The 23186-nt window shown below is 66.1% G+C and overlaps 1 protein-coding gene across 1 annotated transcript; it reads left to right on the top strand.

The window, feature by feature from the left end:
- The first annotated feature begins 424 nt into the window (after nt 1–424).
- FURIN (furin, paired basic amino acid cleaving enzyme) lies at nt 425–18622 on the top strand. Its single transcript, XM_065411690.1, is given in 17 exon segments — nt 425–520; nt 522–548; nt 664–1047; nt 7761–7859; nt 9915–10010; nt 11528–11656; nt 12020–12096; nt 12633–12721; nt 13000–13172; nt 13244–13456; nt 13860–13960; nt 14128–14231; nt 14497–14614; nt 16716–16895; nt 16997–17121; nt 17769–17885; nt 18060–18622. Coding segments are annotated over 17 exon segments (2691 nt in total).
- The last annotated feature ends 4564 nt before the right edge of the window (nt 18623–23186 follow it).

The following is a 23186-nucleotide window of genomic DNA, read 5'->3' as shown; positions in this document are numbered from 1 at the left end:
CTGGTGGCCCAGCTGGCTCGCTGGAGCTGGGGTCTCCAAGTGGCTCTCCCAGGTCCCCTGGCTCTGGGTTTCTCAGCACCCTTGTGAGTGAGGGAGCTGATTAAAGGCCTGTGTGGGTGGGCGAGGGGTGCTGGAGCTGCTTGTTTCTTTTGCTGGATATGGAGAGGTTCTCCTCCCTCTTCCCCCCCCCCCCCCCCCCGCCGGTGGTTTGGCTGCTTGCCCCTTGCCCAGGTGGGGTCTGCCTCCAGCTGGGCGCTTGGGGTGGGTTTCCTGTTTGCTTCTGCCTGGGCAGAGGGAGCCATTTGCTGTCCTCTCCCCTCCTTCGGCAAACACGGCCTGCCCTGCTCCCTGCTGGCTGTGTCTGCCTGTTTGTAAGCCTCGAGCATAAACACACATTGGCCAATAGCAGGGTAAACAGTGTGAGATGAGCAAGGCCTCCTGGAACTCTGCAGCTGGGAGCTGGTCAGAGCTCCCGGACTGGGCGGGGGGCAGGGCCCCTCTGTGAGGGATTCGCGGCTCGCCCCCCCTCCGGTCCAGGACTGCGCTCTGTGCGTGTGCGCTGGGGCCTGGGCAGGCTCTCCTAGCAGGGCTGTTTCCTGGGGGCTCTGTGGGGCTGATCGCTGTGGAGAGGCTCAGCCCTGACTTGTGCTGCTCTTCCTCCAGGGGACCTCTGATCCATTGTGGTGCTGTCCAGCCCCTCGGCTCACCGCGCTCAGCCTGCTGCTCCGATGCCGTCCCCATGATCCCCAGGCCGGCTGGAGGGCCAGCCGGGCAGAGCGAGCGGCGGAGCGCCCGGCTGCGCTGAGCGAGGAGCGCCTGCTGGGCACTGGTGTTCCTGGGCCCGCGGCGAGAGGCTCCAACCTTCTGATGGATCTGGGGCCCCGTTTGCTGCTCTTGCTGTGGACTCCAGTGGTGGCGGTGGCGTTGCTGGCCCAGGAGGGGCTAGGCCAGCGCGTCTACACCAACACCTGGGCCGTGCTTGTCCCAACGGGGCCACAGGAGGCTGACAGGCTGGCCAGGAAGCATGGATTCCTCAACCTTGGGCCGGTGAGTGAGCTTCTCCCTGCTTGGAGCCACCCCCACCCCCACCAGTCCTGTGTGCCTGGTGCTCAGCCTGCCCCTAGCAGGCCCTCTGTCTCCTTGCATCAGAGCCTGCCCGGGGGCCATGTGGGTCAGTTCTCCCTGGGGGGCAGGGGCAGTCTGTTTGCACAATGCCAGGCAGGTACCTGGGGCCCTGTCAGCGCAATTCTTCTTGCAGGGCCTCTGTTGGCACTCCTGGGTTGGTGTGGGCTGGGGGCAGGGCTTCCCCCCCCCCCCCCCACCGGCTGGCAGGGTGGCCCTCAGCCCAGCATGGAGCTGACTTTCCCACGGACTGGGGAGTCAGGGGATGCACTCCGATCCCACCCCCAGCAGACTGAGTGGGCGAGGCAGGGCTGTGGGGTGGCTGCGTCGGAAGGAGCAGTGTTTGGGTGAGTCTCCAGGACCCCTGCCAGCTGCTCCCCTTCAAGTGAGCTGGGCACAAAGGTCCAGCGTTCCCGTGCGGGATGGCAGGTGCTGCGACCTGCTGCGGGAGATCTGGTCAGGCGGGTTGTTGATAATGACTCCTGTGTCCTTCCCCAGGAATGACCTCTGCAAACGCATGTGTCAGCCCAGCCCTGTTTCCCTTCCATCAGCGTGTGGGCATGGGGGCTGTGTGGGACTTGTCAGTTCCCCATTGGTTCTGCCATCCCTTCTCTTATCTCTGTGCTGGGAGCCTGGCAGCCCCTGCGATCTCTGCAGCACTGGCTGAGGCCCAGGGCTCTTGTCCATGCTCAGCGCCCGCTCCCCGTGGCGGGGGCATGGCTGCCGTTCACACCAACAATAGCGAAGGCACCACTCTGGAGAGGTGCCTGGAGGTGAGGCCCTGGCCTTGGCAGGGCCGATGCTTCGCGGAGCGTGCAACAGGCGGGGCGGGGACTTGGCTGGCCCTTTGTTTTCTTGTCCTGGTGGCAGCTCTTTCTTCCGGGCCAGTCCCTGAGCCCCTGGCTCATGAGCAGCGGTGGGAGTGCTGCCCCAGGGCACTGGCGTCATCGCTTTCTCTGGCTCAAGTGTTGTGGGAAAATGTGACATGTCCTCAGGAGCACTGGATGCAGCCCGCAGCGGTGTGACCAGCAGAGCATGAAGTGCCACCAGGCGTGCGCCTCTGGGTGACCCAGCTAGGGCCTAGCAGTGGGTGGCTGGGACCCGCTACCTCAGGCTGGGTGGAGACAGCAGTTGCCCGGGCCCCCTGAGCCAGCCTGTGCTGCACTTCCCTGCTCCCCGCCTGCTTTGTCCCTGACCGAAGGGGGCAAGGCTGTGGAATGTCTCCCTGCCCCCCCGGGAGCCCTGGTGAAGCACTGCCTGCCGGGGGGCCACAGGGCTAGGGCTGCCTGCTGCCCTGCCGGGGAGGGTGCTGCTAGTTTGCCAGGCTTCCTCTGGCTGAGGAGTGAGTGCTCAGGAGCACTTGTGTACTGGAGGGAGCAGGGGCTTGGGATGTCGGTGATCTGGGGGGCTGGCTCTGCCCTTGCACCCTGCCCTGGCAGCACTGGCTGCTGTTGGGCTCTGCCCTAGTGACGTGGGGTCGGGCTCTGCTGGGCCTTGGGGCCTCAGGCTGTGGGGAGTTCGGGGGAAGGGGAACCCAACCCTCCTGCATTCTTGGCTGTTCTCCTACAGCCCCCCCAGGAGTGGAGGGGGGGGGCGCCCGGGTTGGTGTCAGGTGGGGGGCTGGGCTGCCCGGGTCCAGTCGGGGCTCTGCCCTGCCCTACCCTGCGCCCGCAGCGTGTGGAGTGAAGCCTCTGGTGAAAATCACCACTGCTGCCACGGTGCCTGTTCCAGGGCTTCACGGGGCACATGCAAGGAGAGCGACTGGCCCAGCCCCACCTGCCCTGGGGGTGAGTTGGGGGCAGAGCTGGGGGTGGGGAGTGCATGTGGGGGTCTGAGTAGCGGGCTTCTATGCCCCCCAAGGAGGCCTTCCTCAGCCGGCAGGGTGCAGGGCTCTCGCTCTGCCAGGAAGGAAGTGGAGGGGGGGTTGAAATCCCTCAGGAAGTTTCACAATTGGTAGTGGCAGGGCTGGGACCTTGCTCTGAGCCATCCGGCAGCAGCCGGCTGGGGGGCAGGGAAAGCAGCTGCCTCCGGAATAGCCCGGGTGCCTCTTTCTGCTGGCTCGTAAAGGGACCCACACGCAGGGCTCAAGGACTGTGTGCACTTGCCGTGGGTGGGGGCAGGGGCTAGCACTTCCCAGAGCAGTCAGGGCCTGGCGTTTGCTCTGACGGTGCGGGCTGGGAAGGGGAGGGGGGGCACGGAGGGGCCTGGCGTTTGCTCTGACGATGCGGGCTGGGGGGGGGGGGCACAGAGGGGCCTGGCGTTTGCTCTGACAGTGCGGGCTGGGAGGGGGGGGGGGGCACAGAGGGGCCTGGCGTTTGCTCTGACGGTGTGGGCTGGGAGGGGGGGGGCACAGAGGGACCTGGCGTTTGCTCTGACGATGCGGGCTGGGAAGGGGGGGGGGGCACGGAGGGGCCTGACCCGTGTACAGATCTTAGAATTGGAGTGAAAGCTTCAAACCCCGCACTGAGGCCAGGGTTCCTCCTCTGCACCCGGAGCTGCTCTTCCGGCAGGTCTCCTCGCTGGCCGTGGGTCTGGTTTTGCTGCCCGAGGGAGGGCCATGCTTGCTGGGGAGCGCTGGTGCCCTGGGGCTCAGTCCGCCGCTGCGCAGGCGAGTGGGGGAGAGCTGGACTGGAGCTTGCATTGCTGCAGAGCCCGCTGGGCTGGCTTCTGGAGGGCCAGGGCCTGGGGGAGAAGCTGCCTGGTCTGTGGCCCCACAGTGCTGGCTACTGCTGGGCCTGTCGCTAGGAGGTCCCTGCAGGGCAGTGCCCCAGCTTGCTCTGTGGGGTGCTCTGCTACTCAGACTGCGTCTCCCGGCGTGCCCCACGCATCTCCATCCCACTGGGGCAGGTCCCAGAGTGCATTGGGAGTGCACAGACCCCTCTGCCAAATGCACGCTATGAACTCAGGGTCCCCTGGCCAGGGCAGTAGGTCAAACCCCTGCTTGGGTAGCATGCCGCCTCCCGCCGTGCAGCAGCAGCTGGTGACAGGGAGCCGTTGAGGCTGGTGCCGAGATCCTGGAGGGAAGAGCAGAGCTGCGTGGGTTTGAGGAGGGGGCCCCCTCCCAGCCTGCTGCAGTGATTGCACTTGGCACCGCAGCTGAAGGATGGCGTTTTTCTGGCTCATCCAGTTCACTTAATTCCCTGATGAGGCATCTCAGACCAGTGTGACGCAGGGCAGGGCTGGCACCAGTCTGGCCTGGGCCTCCCAGCAGCACCCGCCTGCAACGCCCCAGCTGGCAGGAGGCCCGCGGGACTGGGGGTGAGGCTCAAAGGGGGCAGGACATGGGGCTGGCAGTGTCCCTCTAATTTGTTATGTCCACCGGTATGAAGGTGATGTGTCACATAACATTCATGTGGTGGGGGTGGGGCTGAGGGGTTCGGCGTGTGGGAGGGGGCTCAGGGCTGGGGCAGAGGGTTGGGATGTGGGGGGGTGGGCTTTCGGGATGAAGGGTTTGGGCCTGCCCTGAACATGGCCCATTCCCACAGCCTCGGGGGCACTCGGCGCTAGGGGCTTGTTCTGGAACAGGGCTCCTGCAGGACAGGTGGCTGGCTGGGGCTTAGGCTGGGCTGCCTGCTAGCATCACTGCTCGGTCCGGGCAGGCCCTAATCCTGGCTGGTGACTAGGCAGAGCTGGGAGCTGCTCTGGGGAACAATGGGCCCCTGTTCCTGGCCCAGGCAGGCGAGGTGCGACGTGGCGCTCACTGGGCCAAGGGCGGCTTATGAAACCAAGTAGCTTTTCTCTCCCCCAGCTCCCATATCCCGTGGCGCTGGTCGCATCCTTTGGCCTGCCCCTGGCCAGGACCACGGCCCCGCTGACAGGATGCATGGGGGCCTGTCTCTGGCCTTTGGCACCATAGCCCTGCCCCCAGGGCACTGCCCTGTGGGCACAGAAGGGACTCGCCCAGGTCACACAGGGTGTCTGCGGCAGAGCAGCCCCTCAAACCCAGAGCTGCTGGACCCCATGGCCACCCTCCCGCTCTGGGCTGCATGGGGCAGGGCAGCGCTCAGCTCTCTGGCTGGGGCCCTGGCTCAGGCGGGAGTGGGGGACTGGGGCTGCAGAGATGCCTGGTCTCCACCCATGTGCTTGTGCGGGAGCCGCTGGTGTGTGCTGTGGCTGCTCTGGGCAGGGAGCCAGGCTGCCCAGCCACCTGTGCTGGGCGGGAGGCCGTGCAGGGGAGCAGAGCCCAGCTGCTGCCTCTGCCTGGCCCCAACACCTGCTCTGGGAGGATTTGCAGGCCCCCGGCTGGGCAGGGCACTTCCTGCTGCCTTTTTCCTTCGAATCCGAGGGGCCCCAGTCACCTCTGCCCCTGCCCAGCTCCCCTATGGCTCAGCGACTGCCCGACTCCTGTCCCAGGCAGGGCATGTGGGGAGGGTGCTGTGGTGCCCGGGGATGCCAGTGGGGAGCGGCACACAGGCTGGGCCAGGACGTGAGACTTCCGCCAGAGACCTGCCTCGTAGGGATGGGCCCAGCCAGTGGCCACCTGCTCCCTCTCCTGGGAGCAAGCCAAGTGCAGTGGGGAGCAGCCCACCACTGCTCAGCCCTGCCCTGGAGCGGAGAGAGCAGGGCTGGCCTCCTGCAGGGCCCAGAGCAGGTCCTTGAGCCAGCCTGAGGACTGCCTGCATGCCGGGCTCTGTGCCCACTGCCCGCCCCCTCCTGAGGAGCCTGCTGTCTGTGCTCCCTGCAGCCAGGGCAGCGGTGTCTCCCCGCTCCAGGCACAGGCCTCGCCCAGCAGGGAGCAATGGTGCCCAGCAAAGGACATGCCTGTGCACTGGGCCTGCGGGGGGATGGCCCTAGGTGCCCTCCCGGGGAGGGGGACGCAGCCAGGTGTGGCCAGAGCAAGGCCTGGCTGTGGGGGAGGAAGCTGCCGGCCTCACTGGGCCGGGATGGGGAGCTGTAAGTACCAGGGTCCCTGGGTGTGCAGCGAGCACCTCCGCCAGCCCTGGGACACCCAGCTCCCTGCTAGCGGAACTTGGCCGTGGCGTCTCGCAGAGCTAGAGGCTGCGGTCCCGGGAGGTGACTGAGCCCTGTGCCCTGCTGCTGGCTGGCTCCGGGAGGCTGTGCCTGTGCGGGCTGGCCCGGGGGCTGCCGGACTCGCTTGGCAGCAGGCGCTCCCTGAGAGCAGCCTCAGGGAGGCAGCGGGCCTGCACGCTCGCCGCAGAGTGGGATCGGTTTTGGGCGGAGGAACAAGCCCTCGCTCCCACCCCAGCCAGCATAGCCTGTGGGCAGCGCTCAGCGGCTCGCCTCACTGGGGCGCTCTGGGGGGTGTCCTGTTCCCTTGCTGGGGGTGGGGAGCAGGGAGACCTGGCTGCTCCCAAACAGCAGCTGAGCTGAGGAGGACCCAGCTCAGAGGTGAGAAGAGCCGTCCAGGCATGGCCCTGTGCTGTGGCCTCCTGTCCCGGTCAGGCAGAGATGGGGGCGTTCAGGGCAGGGGCTACTGGAGGCCGCATCCTGGCAGGCTGGGCTGCAGCTCTGCATGGGGCAAGTGGTCATTGGCACAGAGGGGGGCATGGGCGCAGGCCCCCGGGCTCTCTGTAGTGGGTGGGGGTGGGAGGGATGGTCTGTCTCTCACCAATGTATGTTCCTGGGCCCGTGTCCCCCGAAGCACTGGCTTAGGGGGGAGTGGGGGCGGCTTGCTGTGTGGAGTGCCGGGGGCCTGCCTGGGCCTGGCTGGGGCCTGGGAGCAGACAGGCCCTGCCATGGGGCTGTATTGTCCAGCACACTCCCACCATGCCCCCCGGGGGCGGGGGCCCAGGAGGAAGGCCAGGGTGGAGGGCGGGGGGCTGACTCGTGGCCAGTTTCCAGGGTGTGGGGCGGTGTACGGGAATGACGGGGCCGGAGAGAGAAGGGTTTAAAAATAACTCACGGGGAGGCTCTTTGGGGGGCCAAGGCTGTGCTGGAGTCAGGCCCATCCCCTGTGGGGGGAAGGGGGGCAGGCCAGCTTTTCCCCTGGGGAGCAGGAGGAAGCCCTGTCCAATACCTGCCCCCGGAGCACTGGCCGGGCTCACTGGGCTGCTCTGGCTGTGCTGGGACTCGGGCTTCATGTTCGACCCCAGCCGAGCACAGAGCAGGGCCCGGGGATGCCCGCGAGCCAGGGGCTGCTAGCAGGGGGGTGTCCTGCGCCCCTCCCCTCAGCAGGCTCCAGGGCCACAGCCTTTGGGGGGTCCCTGTTTTGTGGGGACAGGATACATCCCTGGAGGGAGGGAAGGGTTGGCTCAGGGCTCTGATTGGCTGCTCCAGTCCTCCCCCTCCTTGCCCCATCTGCCCCCCTTCACTGCGCCCTCTCCCTTTGCCCACCCCCAGCCGCCGCACTCAGTTACTGTGAAAGAAACCAAAACCCAGCCAAGGTCTAGTGTGCAGACCCCCAGGTGCTAGCCCATGGCTTTCCCGAGCACCTTCCGTGACCCTCCCAGCCCTGCCTGCTGTCCCCTGCTCTGTGGGCAGGGGCTGTCTGTCTGGGCAGCGCTCAGCACCGTAGGACATGTAATAAGAGGGCCGGGGATAGGGGCAAGTCTAGTCCAGGCTCCCATCCCGGCTCTGCCCAGACTTGCTGTGTGCCCGCAGGTGGCGTGGCAGGTCGGGCCCTGGGGAGGGGGCTGGAGGGCTCTGTGCTGGCCTCACCCGCGTTCTCTGTGTTGCAGATTGTCGGTGACTACTACCACTTCTGGCACCATGGGGTGGTGAAACGTTCCCTCTCGCCCCACCGGTCCCGGCACAGCCACTTGGCCAGGGAGCCCCAGGTAGGTGGTGTCTGCCTTGCTGTCCTCACCGTGCCACTGGTGGGGCTGCCCGTGGGCCCCCCACCCGCTCTGGGAAGCTCCTGGTTGAAGGGCTGAGCCACCTAGCAATGGCAGTTTGGTCCCAATCGCTAGCCTGTGCGGTGCCCAGAGCTGGGATGGGCAGGGGCAGGGCAGGGGACATCAGCAGAGTTGAGGAGGGGACCAGGACTGTGATCACAGTAGGGAGACGGCCTGTGGGCTGGGCCTCATCAGAACTGGGGGGCAGGGACCAAGGGCTGGGCTAGCAGCAGGCTCTGGGTCAGGGTTGGGGGGCACCAGCAGATCTGCGGGGTCCAGGGCTGGAATAGCGGGGGGCTGTGGGTCAGGGTTGGGGGGCACCAGCAGAGCTGCGGGGTCCAGGGCTGGAATAGCAGGGGGCTGTGGGTCAGGGTTGGGGGGCACCAGCAGAGCTGGGGGGTCCAGGGCTGGAATAGCAGGGGGCTGTGGGTCAGGGTTGGGGGGCACCAGCAGAGCTGCGGGGTCCAGGGCTGGAATAGCGGGGGGCTGTGGGTCAGGGTTGGGGGGCACCAGCAGAGCTGGGTGGTCCAGGGCTGGAATAGCGGGGGGCTGTGGGTCAGGGTTGGGGGGCACCAGCAGAGCTGGGGGGTCCAGGGCTGGAATAGCAGGGGGCTGTGGGTCAGGGTTGGGGGGCACCAGCAGAGCTGGGGGGCCCAGGGCTGGAATAGCAGGGGGCTGTGGGTCAGGGTTGGGGGGCACCAGCAGAGCTGGGGGGCCCAGGGCTGGAATAGCAGGAGGCTGTGGGTCAGGGTTGGGGGGCACCAGCAGAGCTGGGGGGCCCAGGGCTGGAATAGCAGGGGGCTGTGGGTCCAGGTTGTCAGGTACTGGACTTGGCACTCAGGCGGGTGCTGCGCCCGCCTGGCTACGTCTCACGTGGGCTGAGAGCTCCCCTGAGCCATTCGCAGGCAGCGGGACTGAGTGCCAGGCGCTGCTTTGCACCCCCAATCGTCCGTCTGCTCTGCCGGGATCACGCCAGGCCCCTTAGTCGCCAGCTCCGCTCATTTGTCCTGGGGAGCAGCTGGGCCACGCCCAGTGCCCAGGCCAGTCGCGGTGGCCGAACCCTTTTCTGACTGGGCTCCTGGGCTGGCACGCGGCTCCCACCAAGGCTGGTGCTGAATGCAGGGGCCCTGGCTCGCCACAGGGGTCCTGATGTCCCCAGCCGGGAGGGGGAGGGCGTGGGGGGGCATGGCTTCACCTGGCACTCCAGCCTCAAGACTGCAGGGGGCTGGAGACTGGGTCCTCTGCCCCTCCCCCCAGGATCTCTATGGGCCACAAACTTTGGTGGTGGCTTCAGAGGTGCCTGTGTAGTGGGGGAAAGGGCTGGCTGGAGGGATTCAGAGCTCTTTGCCGCTGCTGCGCTCCCCGGGGAATGGGCAGGGCCTTGGGTTCCTGGGCAGACCGAGGGGGAGCCAGTGTCCGGTGCCGGAGGCCTTGCTGTGACGCTGCCTGGGATGCTGGCCGTTCCTGGGCAGGACGCTGCGTTCTGGGCCGGAGCCTTTGCCCTGAGAGCTCCTTCGCCCAGGGGCTGTGGCAGGTTGGCCCAGCAGCCCGGGCCTGGCGCTGGCAGCGTGTGTTGGAGCGGTGCCAGCCAAGAGCCTGTGCCTGTCCATAGCCGGATGGTGCGGGCCCCCGGCCAGGCCTGGGAGCAGGGCTGACATGGAGCCAATCCCTTGCAGCCACTCCTTCCACTGGGTGAGAGCACACCCCACTGGGATGTCCTTCTCCTACCTTCCCGGCCCCGCTGAGCTCCATTAGTGTGCCCCCTCCCCTTAGGTACTGCACAGGCCCCACCATGCCCCTGCCAGGCAGACGCCTCCTGTAGCAAGAGGGGCTGGTATAGCCTGAGGCTGGGCCAGGGCAGTGGCAGCTGCATGCCAGGCTAGCTGGGGTCAGTCTCGGGTGCCTGTAGCTGCTGGGAGGAGCGGATGCCCAAGCCTGAGCTGGCTTCTCCGTCTGCTCAGCAGGGGGCGCTCTTCACCCTCCTCTGTCCGTCTCTAGGTGCATTGGCTGGAGCAGCAGGTGGCGAAGCGCAGGACGAAGAGAGACGCCTTCACGGAGCCCACAGACCCCAAGTTCCCGCAGCAGTGGTACCTGGTGGGTGCTGGCGGCGGGGGCTGTGCGCGCAGGGGGGGCTGTGCACAGATGTGCTGCACTGGAGGGTGGGGAAGGGGGTGCAGTAGCTGGGTTCTAGTCAGCTGCTTCGCTCTGTGCCAGGCCTCGCCCTGCTCTGTGCCTCAGTTTCCCTAACGGGAACATGGGAATGGCCAGACGAGAGCAGACCTGTGGGCCATCCAGCTCCGTGTCCTGTCGCTGCCTTTGGCTGGGAGCAGCTGCTTCAGAGGAAGGAACCCTGCAGCAGGCCGTTGGGGGGCCAGGCACCGTTTCCTCCTCCCCATCCATTAGGCCAGTCAACGCCCAGAAGCGGGAGCGGTTACGTTCCTTCCAAAGCTCCTGCTTTCATTCAGGCCTCACTATTATGGTCCCATTATTGTAGGAATAGTGGGGGGGGTGACAGGTCGGGACGGGGGGGCAGCACCTGCTGGGAAACGTCTGCTGCGGCCAGCGGCAGGCTGCCTGGGATCGTGCTTCTCCTGCGGTGTGTGCGTGAGGTTTGACCGCCTCTGAGACGGGGGCTTGGCTCCTGGGACTGTGTAGCTAAATCCAGAGTAGAATCGCATCCAGGCCCAGGAGGGTCCCTGATCCCCTGCTGGGGAGGGGGGCTCCCCAGCCCTGCAGCCCCTGCCTAATCCCTTCATTCCAGCTAATGGCACATGGCTGGGATTAGCAGAGCCAGGGCCAGCTCCTGCTCAGATAGCCCCTCCCCCAGCAGCGTGTCAGCCCCTCACCAGATGCCAGATCCCCCCCATCAGGGTTCTCCAGGCTCTGCTATGCCCCAGCTCTTAAACCTCCCCCGGAGGAGCCCTGAGGGGTCCCGCCCGTCCTTCAGGGCAGAGCATGGACCCCCCTCCTCCGAGCCCGAGCCTCTGGGCCGCAGCCCTGCAGCGTCTCCCCAGGAGCTCTGCCCTGCCAGTCCAGCTGAGCCTGCTGGGCCGGGCTGTGCTCTGTGGGCGAGCGATGCCCGGCAGCGCCCCGCCGGCAGGCAGCCTTGTCCAGCCAGAGCAGGTGTGTTAGTCCCTGCGCACGGCCTGGGAAGGCCTTCGGGCAGCACAGAGCCACCAGGGTTCAGCCATTATCCAGCCTGGCCAAGCCAGGGCCAGAGACCCCTAGAGGCCAGGTGTGACTGCCATCTAGTTGCAAGTATCACACACCCTTGTCCCACCACCTCCTAGACACTTGAGTAACACATAGGGGAAACTGAGGCACACACAGTATTCAGACAAAACAGTAAGAACATTCTCACTTGGTCACAGTGGGGCAGTATCCTTTGGGGTCCTTCCACTTGCCCCGACTCCCCTGAAGGGCCAAACCAGGTCAGCTGATTGCACATCTCCTGTAGCTTGGGGGTGCACTCGTTCTGTTACCTGTATGTTCGTGTAGCTTGCAGACAGCCGTGGGTTGTGGGAGCTGCTGTTCCATGACCCTCGTTGGGGGTCGCCCCCCCCCCCCCCCTTCAGGGTGTGATCAGTGGGTTTCTGGGCTCGTTCCTCTAGTACAACGTGAACCAGCGGGACCTGAACGTGCGGGGGGCCTGGGAGCAGGGCTACACCGGCAGGGGGATTGTCGTCTCCATCCTGGACGATGGCATTGAGAAGAACCACCCGGACCTAGAGGACAACTACGTGAGTAGGGGCCACCGCGCTCATGTGCAGGGACAGCCCCAGCGTGCTGTGCTGTGTCCACCACTGGGCACACAGCATGCTGGGACCTGTCGTCTTTGAAGCCCACACCTGCCACTCCGCTGCAGCCCAAGACTGCTGGCACACGGCCCCGGGCTGAGCAGGATTCGGGCCTGGCCTAGAGTCCAGAAGTGTGGCGAGGCAGCCCTGGCTGCTAGAGGAATGACGTCTCCCTCCCATGCCACGGGCAGGGGCTGGCCTGTGGCTCCCTGAGCTTGCTGTGAACCACAGCACAGCCGTGGGCAGCTGCCTGGCCTAGAAGGGAGCGTGGGGCTCTGCTGAGCTGACAGAGGTTCTGTCTTCTAGGACCCTGGGGCCAGCTTCGATGTGAACGACCAGGACCCAGACCCACAGCCTCGCTACACACAGATGAACGACAACAGGTGAGGGGAGCCAGGAGTCGTTCGCCTGGGGGTGTGGTGGGCTGGGCGGGGCCTGGCTACTCTGGGGAGCCTGTCGGGGTGGGGGTGGGGGGGACATGCCCGACGGGCTGGGTGTTGGAGGTGGGGGATGAGCTGTGGTGGGAGCCTGATTCTACTCCGGGGCTATCGGGGTGGCTCAAGTACAGGAAACTGGGCTCCAGGCCCTGAGCATCTGCAGCAGGTGGGGCAGGGTGGGGAGTGGGGGTGGGCCTGGGGAGCCCCTGTGCCCTGGCAGAGCTGTAGCCACCTCCTGCCTCCCCTGTCCAGACGCAGGCTCATTCGTTGTCAGCTGGAGCAGAGTCTGGCCGTTCCCATCCCCCTCCGGTTCCTGAACCCAGGGCGCTGGACAGGGCAGCCTGGCTGGGCGGTGGGACAGCGGCCCCGGCTCCAGGATGTGTGTGCGGCAGCAACAGAGCCTGCTGCTCGGCCGCTGGGGCTGCGGGGACCCAGCCTGTGCTTTGCTTGTGACCGTGCTGTGTTGCTGTTCCCTGGTGCAGACATGGCACCCGCTGTGCCGGCGAAGTGGCTGCTGTGGCAAACAACGGGATCTGTGGCGTGGGAGTGGCTTACAACGCCAAGATCGGAGGTGGGTGTGTGCCTGGCCCAAGGCTGGTGGAGAGCCTCTGCCTGCTGCTTCCCATGGCCTGATGGGTGAGGGTCTGGGGCCCTGGCCTGCCTGCCTCTCAGCCTGCTACCTGGGGCCGGGATGGAGACCCTGCATGGGGCTTGTGCCTGCAAACACGAGCTTGCAGGCCACAGGGAGCCCAGGCCCATCCCAGAGCTTCCACACTGGGGAGCCAGGGGGCTGCAGGGGAGCCCCGGAGCCTTTGCTGGAGAAGCTGGTGACATCTCCTGTGGCCCTAGGTGTGCGCATGCTGGACGGGGAAGTGACAGATGCTGTGGAGGCCCGCTCCCTGGGCTTAAACCCCAACCACATCCACATCTACAGTGCCAGCTGGGGCCCCGAGGACGATGGCAAGACAGTGGACGGGCCGGCCCGGCTGGCAGAGGAGGCGTTCTTCCGAGGGGTCAGTCAGGTGAGCAGAAGGGCCGGGCTGGCTGCGGGCTGCCATGGCTGGGGCCTGCCTCACTCTGTCTCTTTCCGCAGGGCCGGGGGGGACTGGGCTCCATCTTCGTCTGGGCCTCTGGGAACGGGGGCCGCGAACATGACAGCTGCAACTGCGATGGCTACACCAACAGCATCTACACACTGTCCATCAGCAGCACCACACAGTACGGCAACGTGCCCTGGTACAGCGAGGCCTGCTCCTCCACCCTCGCCACCACCTACAGCAGCGGCAACCAGAACGAGAAGCAGATTGTGAGTCCGGGCTAGGCGGGTGCCAGGCTGGGAGCGGCGCGTTCTCTCTCTGTGGGCTGGCTGGGCGCCTCGGTGGGATCAGGGCATGCTGGCAGCAGCAGTCTGTGTTGGCTGCACCTCCAGTGAGAGCTGAGGGCAGCCCCTTGGTGGGGCTGAGCCCTGTCTCTGGAAATGGTCTTGGGGGATCCTGAGGGACCGGGCTTCTGGACACCATGGCCCCAGGAGCTGCTCCCAGGTTCACTCTTGCTAAGCCTGGGGGATCCACGCTGAGTGGGGAGGGGCCCGTCCCCCCGGCAGAGTTTGAAATGAGCTGGGGGCCCCCGGCGCTGTGGCTGTGGTGGCAGTGCCCTGGGTTGCAGGGACTGGGGCACACTGGGGTCTCACAGCTTGCCTCTCCCTGCAGGTGACGACTGACCTGAGGCAGAAGTGCACAGAGTCGCACACGGGGACCTCTGCCTCGGCCCCCCTGGCCGCTGGCATCATCGCGCTTACCCTGGAAGCTAAGTAAGGCCAGGCGAGGGGGGGGGGGGGGCTGGGTTCCCCATGAATGAACAGGGACACCTCGGTCTGAGGCTCCCAGGACGTTTGGTTTGGGCACCACTGGGGGGTGGGGAGTTGGCCCTGGCAGGACCTTGGCCACAGGTACTCCAAGCCCACCTCTGTCTCTGCAGTAAGAACCTGACCTGGCGGGACATGCAGCACCTGGTGGTGCGGACCTCGAAGCCGGCGCATCTCAACACCAACGACTGGGCCACCAATGGCGTGGGCCGCAAAGGTACTGTGCTGCCCAGCCCCCTCGCCCGGGCTGTGAGCATCTGGGCATGGGCCCCTCCTGTGTGCGAGCAAAGTGCCCAAATCTGCCTCTGGAGCCCCTGGGGAGTGGGGCAGGCGGGGCCCAGCCAGTGGGGCATGCGGCTCGCCTTGGGCGGGGCTGGCTGCGGGACATGTGACAGGCACCCCCCAGTGCCCGGAGGGGGGCGCCCCAGGGACCTTTCCTTGTCCGCCCAGGGCCCTGTGCCTCACCCTCTCTCTCTTTGCAGTCAGCCACTCCTATGGCTACGGCTTGTTGGATGCGGGGGCCATGGTGACCCTGGCCAGGAACTGGACCACGGTGGGACCCCAGAGGAAGTGCATCATCGACATCCTCACTGAGCCAAAGTGAGGGCTGGTGTGTCCCGGGGGGGGGGTCTCCAGCACTGTGCCCAAGCCCTCAGCGTGGCCGGACAGTCCAACAGCTCCTGGGGCGGGCCCGGAGCTATGCTCTGCTCCCTGCATGGCTGACGTGGGGCAGAGCTGGAGAGGGGCCTGCGTTCCCCCCTTGCCAGGCCGCGGTCGGCGCTCTGGGCACCCTGGGCTGAGGCGAAGAGCTGGGAAGAGGCCTCGGCCAGAGCGCTGGGGCGCCAGAGACTGGCCTGGGTCTGGGGTTCAGGGCCGTAGCAACAAAGAACGTGGCCCCCTCTGAACATATGTCCGGGCGGGGCCCCTTACATTTTTTTTTGCCACTTTTAGGGGCCCCCTTCCTTGCGGGGCCCCCTCCGGTCGGAGGGTACAGAGGGCGCTCGCTACGCCTCTGCTGGGGCTCATGCCTGCTGCAGGCTTCCCTGGGGAGCGGCTGGGCCAGCGCTGCTGGGGAGTGCCACTGCTCTGTGCAGGGGGAGCTGTGGTCCAGTCCTGCGTGTGGAGCGGTGCCGGGCTCTGCTGCCTGCACGTGGCTTGCCAGCACCACTCCCTCGGGCGCTGTGGTTTGGGAGCGGCCAGCGTGAGCCGGTGCTGGACAAGGGCCTTTTCAGGGCTCACACAGACGCTCCTTTCACTTGTGCTTGCCCGTCTCCTTGGCGCTTGCGCTGTGCCCCGTGTGGCTGGGATTGGGGCACTGAGTGCTTCCCATAGGGCTTGGGGGGCGCCTGTCTCTAGCTCCACTTGTCCCTCCCTGCTTGCTGCCCAGGACTCGCACCCTGGGATCCGCGAGTGCTCATGGCCCATGCTGGCACCAGCACCCCTCCATTGCGGAGCCCAGACGTGCCACGCGTCCAGTGCCCAGGCCGAGCGCAGCCGCCTGGCACGTGGGGTGTGGAACTCCGTCAATAGCCCCCATCGCCCCCCCCAGCTGTCTCATAGCTCTGGGCTTCTCTCTGCAGCACCGGCTGGGCCCTGCTGACCTTCAGCCTGGCCTGGCAGCTTTGGCGGGAGGGAGGAGATGCAGTGCCCAGGCCGGGGAGCAGGAGCCGAGCTCTGGGGATGCTGCCGTCTTCACTGCAGGTGAAGAAAGGAGCCATTCATGGCTGGCACAGTGCAGCTATTCAGGATGGGGAGGACGCACTCACTGAGCAGCCCCCTGCCTTCCAGGAACTGGGCTGGTTTGAATGTGGTGCCCATGTTGTGGGGGGAGCTGTCTGCCTGCCTGCACAGGAAAGGCCAGGAGGTCCCGTCTTGTCCATCCCAGAGCCAGGCCTCTCGGGAATGTCTGTGCCACAAAGAAAACCCCATGGCTGTGTCAGCTCTGTGCCGGGCAGCGAAGCTGCAATGTAGGCATTCTGGCTGGGGCTGGAGCCTGGGCTCTGGGACCCTGCAAGGGGGGAGGGTCCCAGAGCCCGAGTTAGCTGACCCAGGCCAGCAGCGGCTGTGCATTGTAGTGCAGACATACCTTAGCTCCTCCCCAGAGCCAACTTTATCTCCCAAGCTCATGCCAAGTCTTGTTCTATCCCGCGGGGCTGTGTTCTGACCTGGGGACCCGTCGGGCCATCAGCAACTCCCGTTCCCAGCCTGGCCCCCTCACTGAGCGCCCAGGATCAGGCCAGGTCTGACTGTTACACACGTTCATTGTCAGCTGCTGCTCAGCCCTGCCCGTCTGCCCGGCTCCTGGGCCCCAGGCTGGGTTTCGTTATCCGCACAGCCGTGCCCCAGAGTGTTGCTGGCACTACAGCTGGGGAGCTCTGTCCGGGGGGAGCAGGAGCAGATCAGTGGAGAAGGGAGGCAGCAGGGTGGCTGGCAGAAGGCTCTGGGGGGGCCTCCCTAGCCGCTGCATTCCTGGCAGCGGAGGGCACTCAGGGCCCCGTCCCGCACCGCTTGCCTGCTCTCCCTCAGGGCCTCTGGAGGGTTGTTGCTTGTGAGTTGAGAAGGCAGCAGGGTTGGTATTTCCCTGGGACCTCGGCTCGGGTGTTGTGGGATGGCCCGGTGGGGTGGGGGGGCCCTCTCCCTGCTGTGTGGGGGCTGCACCCCCCGCTGGCCGCGCGCTGACTCCACTTCCTGTGCTCTGCAGAGACATTGGGAAGCGCCTGGAGGTCCGGAGGAAGGTGGATGCCTGCTTGGGGAAGGCCAGTTCCATCAGCAGGCTGGAGCACGTCCAGGCCAGGCTGACGCTCTCCTACAACCGGCGTGGCGACCTGGCCATCCACCTCACCAGCCCCATGGGCACCCGCTCCACCCTCCTGGCTCCCAGGTATGGCCTCGACTGCCACAGCCTGGGGGCTGCCCAGGCCGCCTCCTGTGCACTGCTCGGGCTGTCTCAGGCAGCAGGCCTCACCTCTCCCTCATCCCCAGGCCCCACGACTACTCAGGCGACGGCTTCAACGACTGGGCCTTCATGACCACGCACTCGTGGGACGAGGACCCCTCCGGCGACTGGGTGCTGGAGATTGAAAACACTAGCGAAGCCAACAACTACGGTGCGTGCAAGGGGCTGCAGGCTCCCTGGCGCCCGCCACGGCCCCAACTGCCCACCCAGCCAGCTCCCTGGCGCCTGCCCGCCACTGCCCCTGGCGCCCACTGCACCCCCCCACCGGAGCCCGCCTGGCCCGCTGCACTGTCGCAGGAGGCAGGCTGGCGTCGTGTATACTAGGTGCCATGTGCTGAGCAGAGAGACGGCCACCCCGTGGCCACAATGCCTGCGCTCCAGCGGTAGCTCCTGGGTGCTGGTGGCTGCAGCACCATGGCTTGGCAGGGTGGGGGCAGGGGCACCTGAAGCCAAGCACCTGGGAGAGGGGTGGGGGGAACCTGGATCTGCCTCTGAGGGACTTGGAGGAACCTTTCGATGCAGAGGCCCTATGGCGCAGTGTCCTTTCCTTGGGTGGGGTCAGCCCAGGGCCCCCATGCCAGCTGCTGCTGGGGCCCCACTCGGGGTCTCCCTCCCGTCATGTGGGGCAGCAGCACAGCAGCCTGTGGGCACAGCCTGCCCCTGCTCCCCTGGGCTTCCGTGGGAGTGGAAGGGGGAGTGATCGGCCCCGTGGCCAGCAGAGGGCACCAAACACCAGGGTTAAAGCCAGGTGGGTTAACAAGTCCCTGGGCGCTCCTCACGCTCTGCCTTGGCCTGCAGGCACCCTGACCAAGTTCACTCTGGTTCTGTACGGGACAGCCACAGAGCCCACCAGCCTCTCCAACCGGCTCGAGAGCAGCGGCTGCAAAACCCTCACCTCCAGCCAGACCTGTGTGGGTGAGTGAGAGGGCTGGACAGCCAGGCCCAGGGATCTGGGGAGGGTGGGCAGAGCTGTGCCCAGGAGCACCCAGACCGGCAGAGCTCAGACATGCCACGGCCCGTGGGGCAGGCGTGCCGGTCTGGGGCTGGCAGAGCTCCGGGCCAAGCGCTAACCCACCCCTGTCCCCGCAGTGTGTGAGGAGGGCTTCTACCTGCACCAGAAGAGCTGCCTGAAGCGCTGCCCCCCCGGCTTCGTGCCCAGCCTGCAGAGTGCCCACTACGCTCCGGAGAACAGTGTGGAGCCCAGCCCCCCTCACCTGTGTGTGCCCTGCCACACCTCCTGCGCCACCTGCACGGGGCCCGCGGCCAATGCCTGCCTCAGCTGCCCGGCTCACTCGCACTTCAACAGCCTGGACCTGACGTGCTCGCACCAGACGCAGAGCAGCCGTGCGTCGCCCGCCCTGGCCAAGGGCCAGCCCGAGGCACCGCCCGCCTCCAAACTGGCCATCCTGGTGGCCAGCCTCAGCTGCCTCTTCATCGTCCTCGTTTTCATCACCGTCTTCCTGGTGCTGCAGCTGCGCTCGGGCTTCAGCCTGCGGGGTGTCAAGGTGTACTCCCTGGACAGCGGACTCATCTCCTACAAGGGGCTCCCCGCGGACCTGTGGCAGGAGGAGCTGCCTTCCGAGTCGGAGGGCGAGGACTGCGAGGCCCACAGCGAGAGGACTGCCTTCATCAGAGACCAAAGTGCCCTTTGAGCCCCCCGGCCCCTCCCTGTCCTGCCCTGGCACAGCCCCCGGGGCGGGGAAGGCTGAGGGGCCCTGGACACTGCCCCGTCCTGCTCGGGCGAGGGCTTCACCAGCTGCTGGCACCGTCCTGTGGGCACCTCTGCTCCTGGGCAAGGGCAGCGGCTGCCCGGCCTGCTCTAGGGAGGGCCCCCTGGCACCGTCCTGGGCTCTCGCCCCCACAGCACCAGGCCCAGCCTCCACTTCTGTTTCTTTTAACTCGCCAAAGTGTTTTTAGCATAGCCTCCCTTCCCCGCCCCCGCCAGCCCCATGGGCCTGGTGAGGGTCTTGTCTGCCAGCCCCGCCTGTGTCCGTCATACCCATGTGCTGGGGTAGGGGCAGCCAGATGCGTGTCTCTCAGGGCTGGCTCTCCAGGCTGCTGGCAGCCCTAGGCCGGGCACTGCGTCTCCATGGGGGTGGCTCTGGCGAGGTTGTTATGTGCTGTCTCCCTCTCCAGCCTTGGGCTCCCCGGGCTTGTCCCCACCTCAGGCTCAGAGCGCTGGGCAAGCCCTGCTCTCTCGGTGACCCTCTTCCCTCCTGGGGAGCAGCAGGGCTCCCCCAGCTCCGAGGCCCCGACCGAGTGGCAGCTGTTTCCTTCTCTCTACAGCAATAACGGGTGGGCCGCTGGCAGGGCTCCGCCGGAGGCCGGGACGGAGCAGGAGGCTCTGCCGTGCTGAAGGGCCAGGAGCAAAGTCTTGCCCGGGGCCGGTCCCAGGGACCCCAGCCCTGCGGCGACAGGCAGCAGCATCGCCACGGCTCCCCTCCTGCTGGAGAAGTTCCCAGGGCATTGCCCCAGGTGCCCAGCCCCCTGTCTGTGGGCCAGCTGCCCTTCCCTCAGCCCTGCAGCGCTTTCTGGGCTCGGGCCGTGCAGCCTGGACCAGTCTCCAGCCCCCTGCAGAGGCACCGAGTCATGGCGTGTCTGCCCCCCTCCCCCTCCTGATGTGCCTTGCCCCTCCCCTGGTGGTGACAATCTGTCTTGCTCCCCAGCTGGAGCCCCCCAGTCCCCTCCCTGTTCAGTCACTTGCTCATGATGGCGGGCGAGGCCTGCCCCAGGGTAAGTGGGGGCTTCAGCGTAATGTGCCCCCTGCAAGGGGCCTGAGCACCAAGCCCAGAGCTGCGTGCCCCGGCCACAGGCCTCATCTGCGTGTGCAGCCCCTGTGCTCTAGCCCCGGCTCAGGCAGTGCCAGGGGGCAGGGCCCCCCACACCTGGTTTTCTATCATCACTTTTTGGTGCACAGTAATTTTTTTCTTGTAATTTAATCAGGCAGGCGTTGCCTCCTGCACTCGGTTTTTAATTTAATGGTTGTGGATATAACGCTAGAGACTGAGAGTTATTAAATGTTCAGAACTATGCAAACCAGCCACCCTCCTGAGCATGTTCTGTGCCCCCGCCTGGCTGAGCGGACTGCTCCCTCCCCCATGCAGGCTGTGTGCCTCTCTCCCCACACTCACTGCCACCTCCCCTTGGCCTGTGGCAGACACAAGGGCCAGCCAGCTCTGTGCCCTAGCCTCCTCTTGGCGCTGCCCTTACTGCTTGGAATTACTGCCCCCTGGGTACGTGCCCCCCCCCCTTCCCGCTCTGCCCTGTTGCTCAGGCTGGACACCGGTGGGGCAGGGAGACAAGACTAGGCCCTTTGCTGCAGCTGGGAAGTGGGAGCCCCAGCCTTTGAGAGCCAGATGCTGGGCGCTGGGCCCTGCCCCTTGCTGTGAGCAGCAGCCCCCTGCGAGTGTGGGCCTGGGTCATGTGTTAACTGCTTGACAGCTGGGGTATGGGGCCCCCCAGGCCAGGTGCCTGCCCGCCCCCCCCCACCAGCTCACAGCTGGTTTCTGGGGCAGGGCAGCAACCCCTCTCCGCCCCATCCTGCACTGGGGTAGGGGAGCCACCACCGGGCCCGTGATACGAGTGCCCTCTGCCAGCGCGCCATTGCCCAGGCCCCTTCGCTTCTACCCGTGCTGTCCTGTGGGGCTCCTCCGGCTTCCCTCTGAGCACAGTGCCAGGCTGGGGGGAGAATCCCAGCACCAACCCTGGGAGCTCAGGTCACCAGGTGCAGATGGTCCAGCCCCTGGCTCCCCAGTGTGGGCCCGGGTCCCCTGGCTGCAGTGCTGCCTAGTGCCAGGGGTGGGGGCAAGCTCGGGGTGGGGGCAAGCTCACAGTGGGGCTGGGAGGAGGAACCCCCTCCGAGAGTCAAGGCCCAGCTGTGGGGCCCCCCAGCACCAGGGCTGGAGCTGACTTGTCATGGGTCTGGAAACTTCTGCTGCTTCTCGGGAAACCACCAAAATCAGGAACTAATTCAGGAAACTCCTGGTGGTGTGGGGGAAAGCTGGGGCCATATGAGGCACTTGGAGAGCCAGCCCCTGCCCCTGCCTGCCCTGTCTCAGTCGCCCGGGCTGAGGCCCCTGTGCCTTTGGGTGTGAGAGGTGCGGGCCCTTGGGGGCTGGGCTGGCCCCCCAGCCCAGACCTAACCCCGAAGTGCAGACAAATCCTCGTCTTCCCATAGCCCCCAGCCCGGAGGCAATGACTCCCTGCCCGCTGGGGCCAGCTGCACCCACAGCCTCCAGCCCTCTACCCATGCCCACCCCAGTGAGGGGTTCTGGGGCCAGGCCCTGAAACACCCAGAGCTGAGCCAAAGCGGCTGCAGCCCCTGCCAGAGCCCTCGCCTGCCTGGGCCGTGCTCAGCCACAGCCAGACCCGTTGCCCCCAGGCTGGGGGGAGGAGTGGGAGCCCAGAGCCCAGTCTGACCCCAGGGGTGACTGCAGCCAGCCAGAGGGGAGACGGAGCCACTTTCTGTGCAGCGTCCCCAGCACGAGGGAGCCATTCCCCTAACGTACCAGGGCCACGAGAGATGCCCCAGCGAGCAGGGCCAAGACCAGGCCTGAGCAGGAGTGATGCAGAGCCAGCCCCCTACGAGGGAGCCACCTGCCCCCGGCATGGACGCAGCTCGGCCCCCAAATGCTGGGGGACCCTGTCCCCCCATCCCGGCTCAGCAGAGCAGCAGGGTCACTTCTGCAGGAGGTCACAGTTCAGCTCAAAGGGCTAGAGGCGCCCTGGGTGCTGCCAACAGGCGTCACTGGGGGTGGGGGCTGGTGCCTGAGGGGGGGGTGTCCAAGTGCAGAAGCAGCGTGGGGGAGGGGAATGGGAAATTGCCATGAATAGGAGGGTGAAGGGGTTGGGACTAGGACTCAAGGGCCAGGAGCCCAGACAGGGGGTGTGAAGGGGGCCAGGCTGGGGGTGTGCAGGGTGAAGGGGGCCAGGCTGGGGGTATGCAGGGGCCCAGACGGGGTGTGAAGGGGGGCAGATGGGTGTGCAGGGGCCAGACGGGGGGTGTGCAGGGGCCCAGACGGGGTGTGCAGAGTGAAGGGGGCCAGGCTGGGGGTGTGCAGGGTGAAGGGGGCCAGGCTGGGGGTGTGTAGGGCTTACAGGAACCCCAGAGCAGAGCAGATCCCAGGCTTGTTTACCTGCTACTCCATCACCGGCAGCAGCAGCACCCGACACCTCGGAGGAAGGTGCGAGATCTGGGCAGTAGCAGATGTGGGGTAATTAGACTTCCCCCCCTCCCTCCAGCTGGTCACATCCTGACTCTAATAGGTCGCTTGGCCTAAGCCCTGGAGCAGGGGGTTTATCTGTGCTGGCTAGTCTTGTTATTTATAGAAATGGCCACTCCCACTCTCTGAATCTTGTTCTGGTCCCGGCCTCAATGACTTCCTGTGGCTGTGAGTTCCACAGGCTAATTGCCGGTTGTGTAAAAAGGTGTTTCCTTTGATTAGTTTTGAATTCGTCACCTCTCTGTGTCACTGCATGGCCCTTGTTGTGCTCTGAGGCCAGGAGAACAGCAGCTCCCAATAGCCCTTCTCTAGCCTGGGCCAGACGCGCTGCCCTGGGGTGGCTGCTGCCTGGGACAAATTAATCCCTGTCCCGGCTCGTCCAGGCTCAGCTTCCACAGCTCCGTTCTCCGGTTCTGGGGCCAGCTATGCTGACGGCCCCCCTCCCCCGCTACCTTCTCAGCCAGGCCTTAGGGGGAACTTTCGAGTTTCCCGGGATCCACCGTGGCAGTGATTGCGGTTGCCCCTAGAGAGGGGCCTCCCGGGGTTTCTACCCTTCCTGCGCCTAGTGTTGTGGACCCAGCCTGGTCCCCAGGTGACCTCCCATCCCGCAGCCTGGCCGCGTTGTCAGAGCCCCGCCACTCATTTCCCTACCAAAGCCGGAACCTCGTCCAGCTTTGGACTGTGGGGCTCTGCGGTGGCCAAGTGGCTTGAATCCCTTTGTTCCACTGCAGGAACTCCAGATAGGAGGTTTGCTGGGGCTGGCGCTCCTGCCCAAGCGGCCTCCCATTGACTGCTGTTCTGTGAACCATCACAAGGAACAGGACAGGCTGGTCACAGTCCCTTTGCTGCTCTTCTCCAAAGGCAGCCTGTGGAGCCGCCGGCGACCTGCTGAACAGCTTCCCCCCTCCTCCCCAGACTGGGAGTGTGCCGGGGAGCCCTTGGAGCTCACAAACCTGGTGAAACACTTTGGATTCGGTTTCTCCCTTGATCCGTG

This window comes from Emys orbicularis, chromosome 10 (assembly GCF_028017835.1).
Source record: "Emys orbicularis isolate rEmyOrb1 chromosome 10, rEmyOrb1.hap1, whole genome shotgun sequence".
NCBI lineage: Eukaryota > Metazoa > Chordata > Testudines > Emydidae > Emys > Emys orbicularis.
This window is presented reverse-complemented; position numbering and strand designations above follow the sequence as displayed.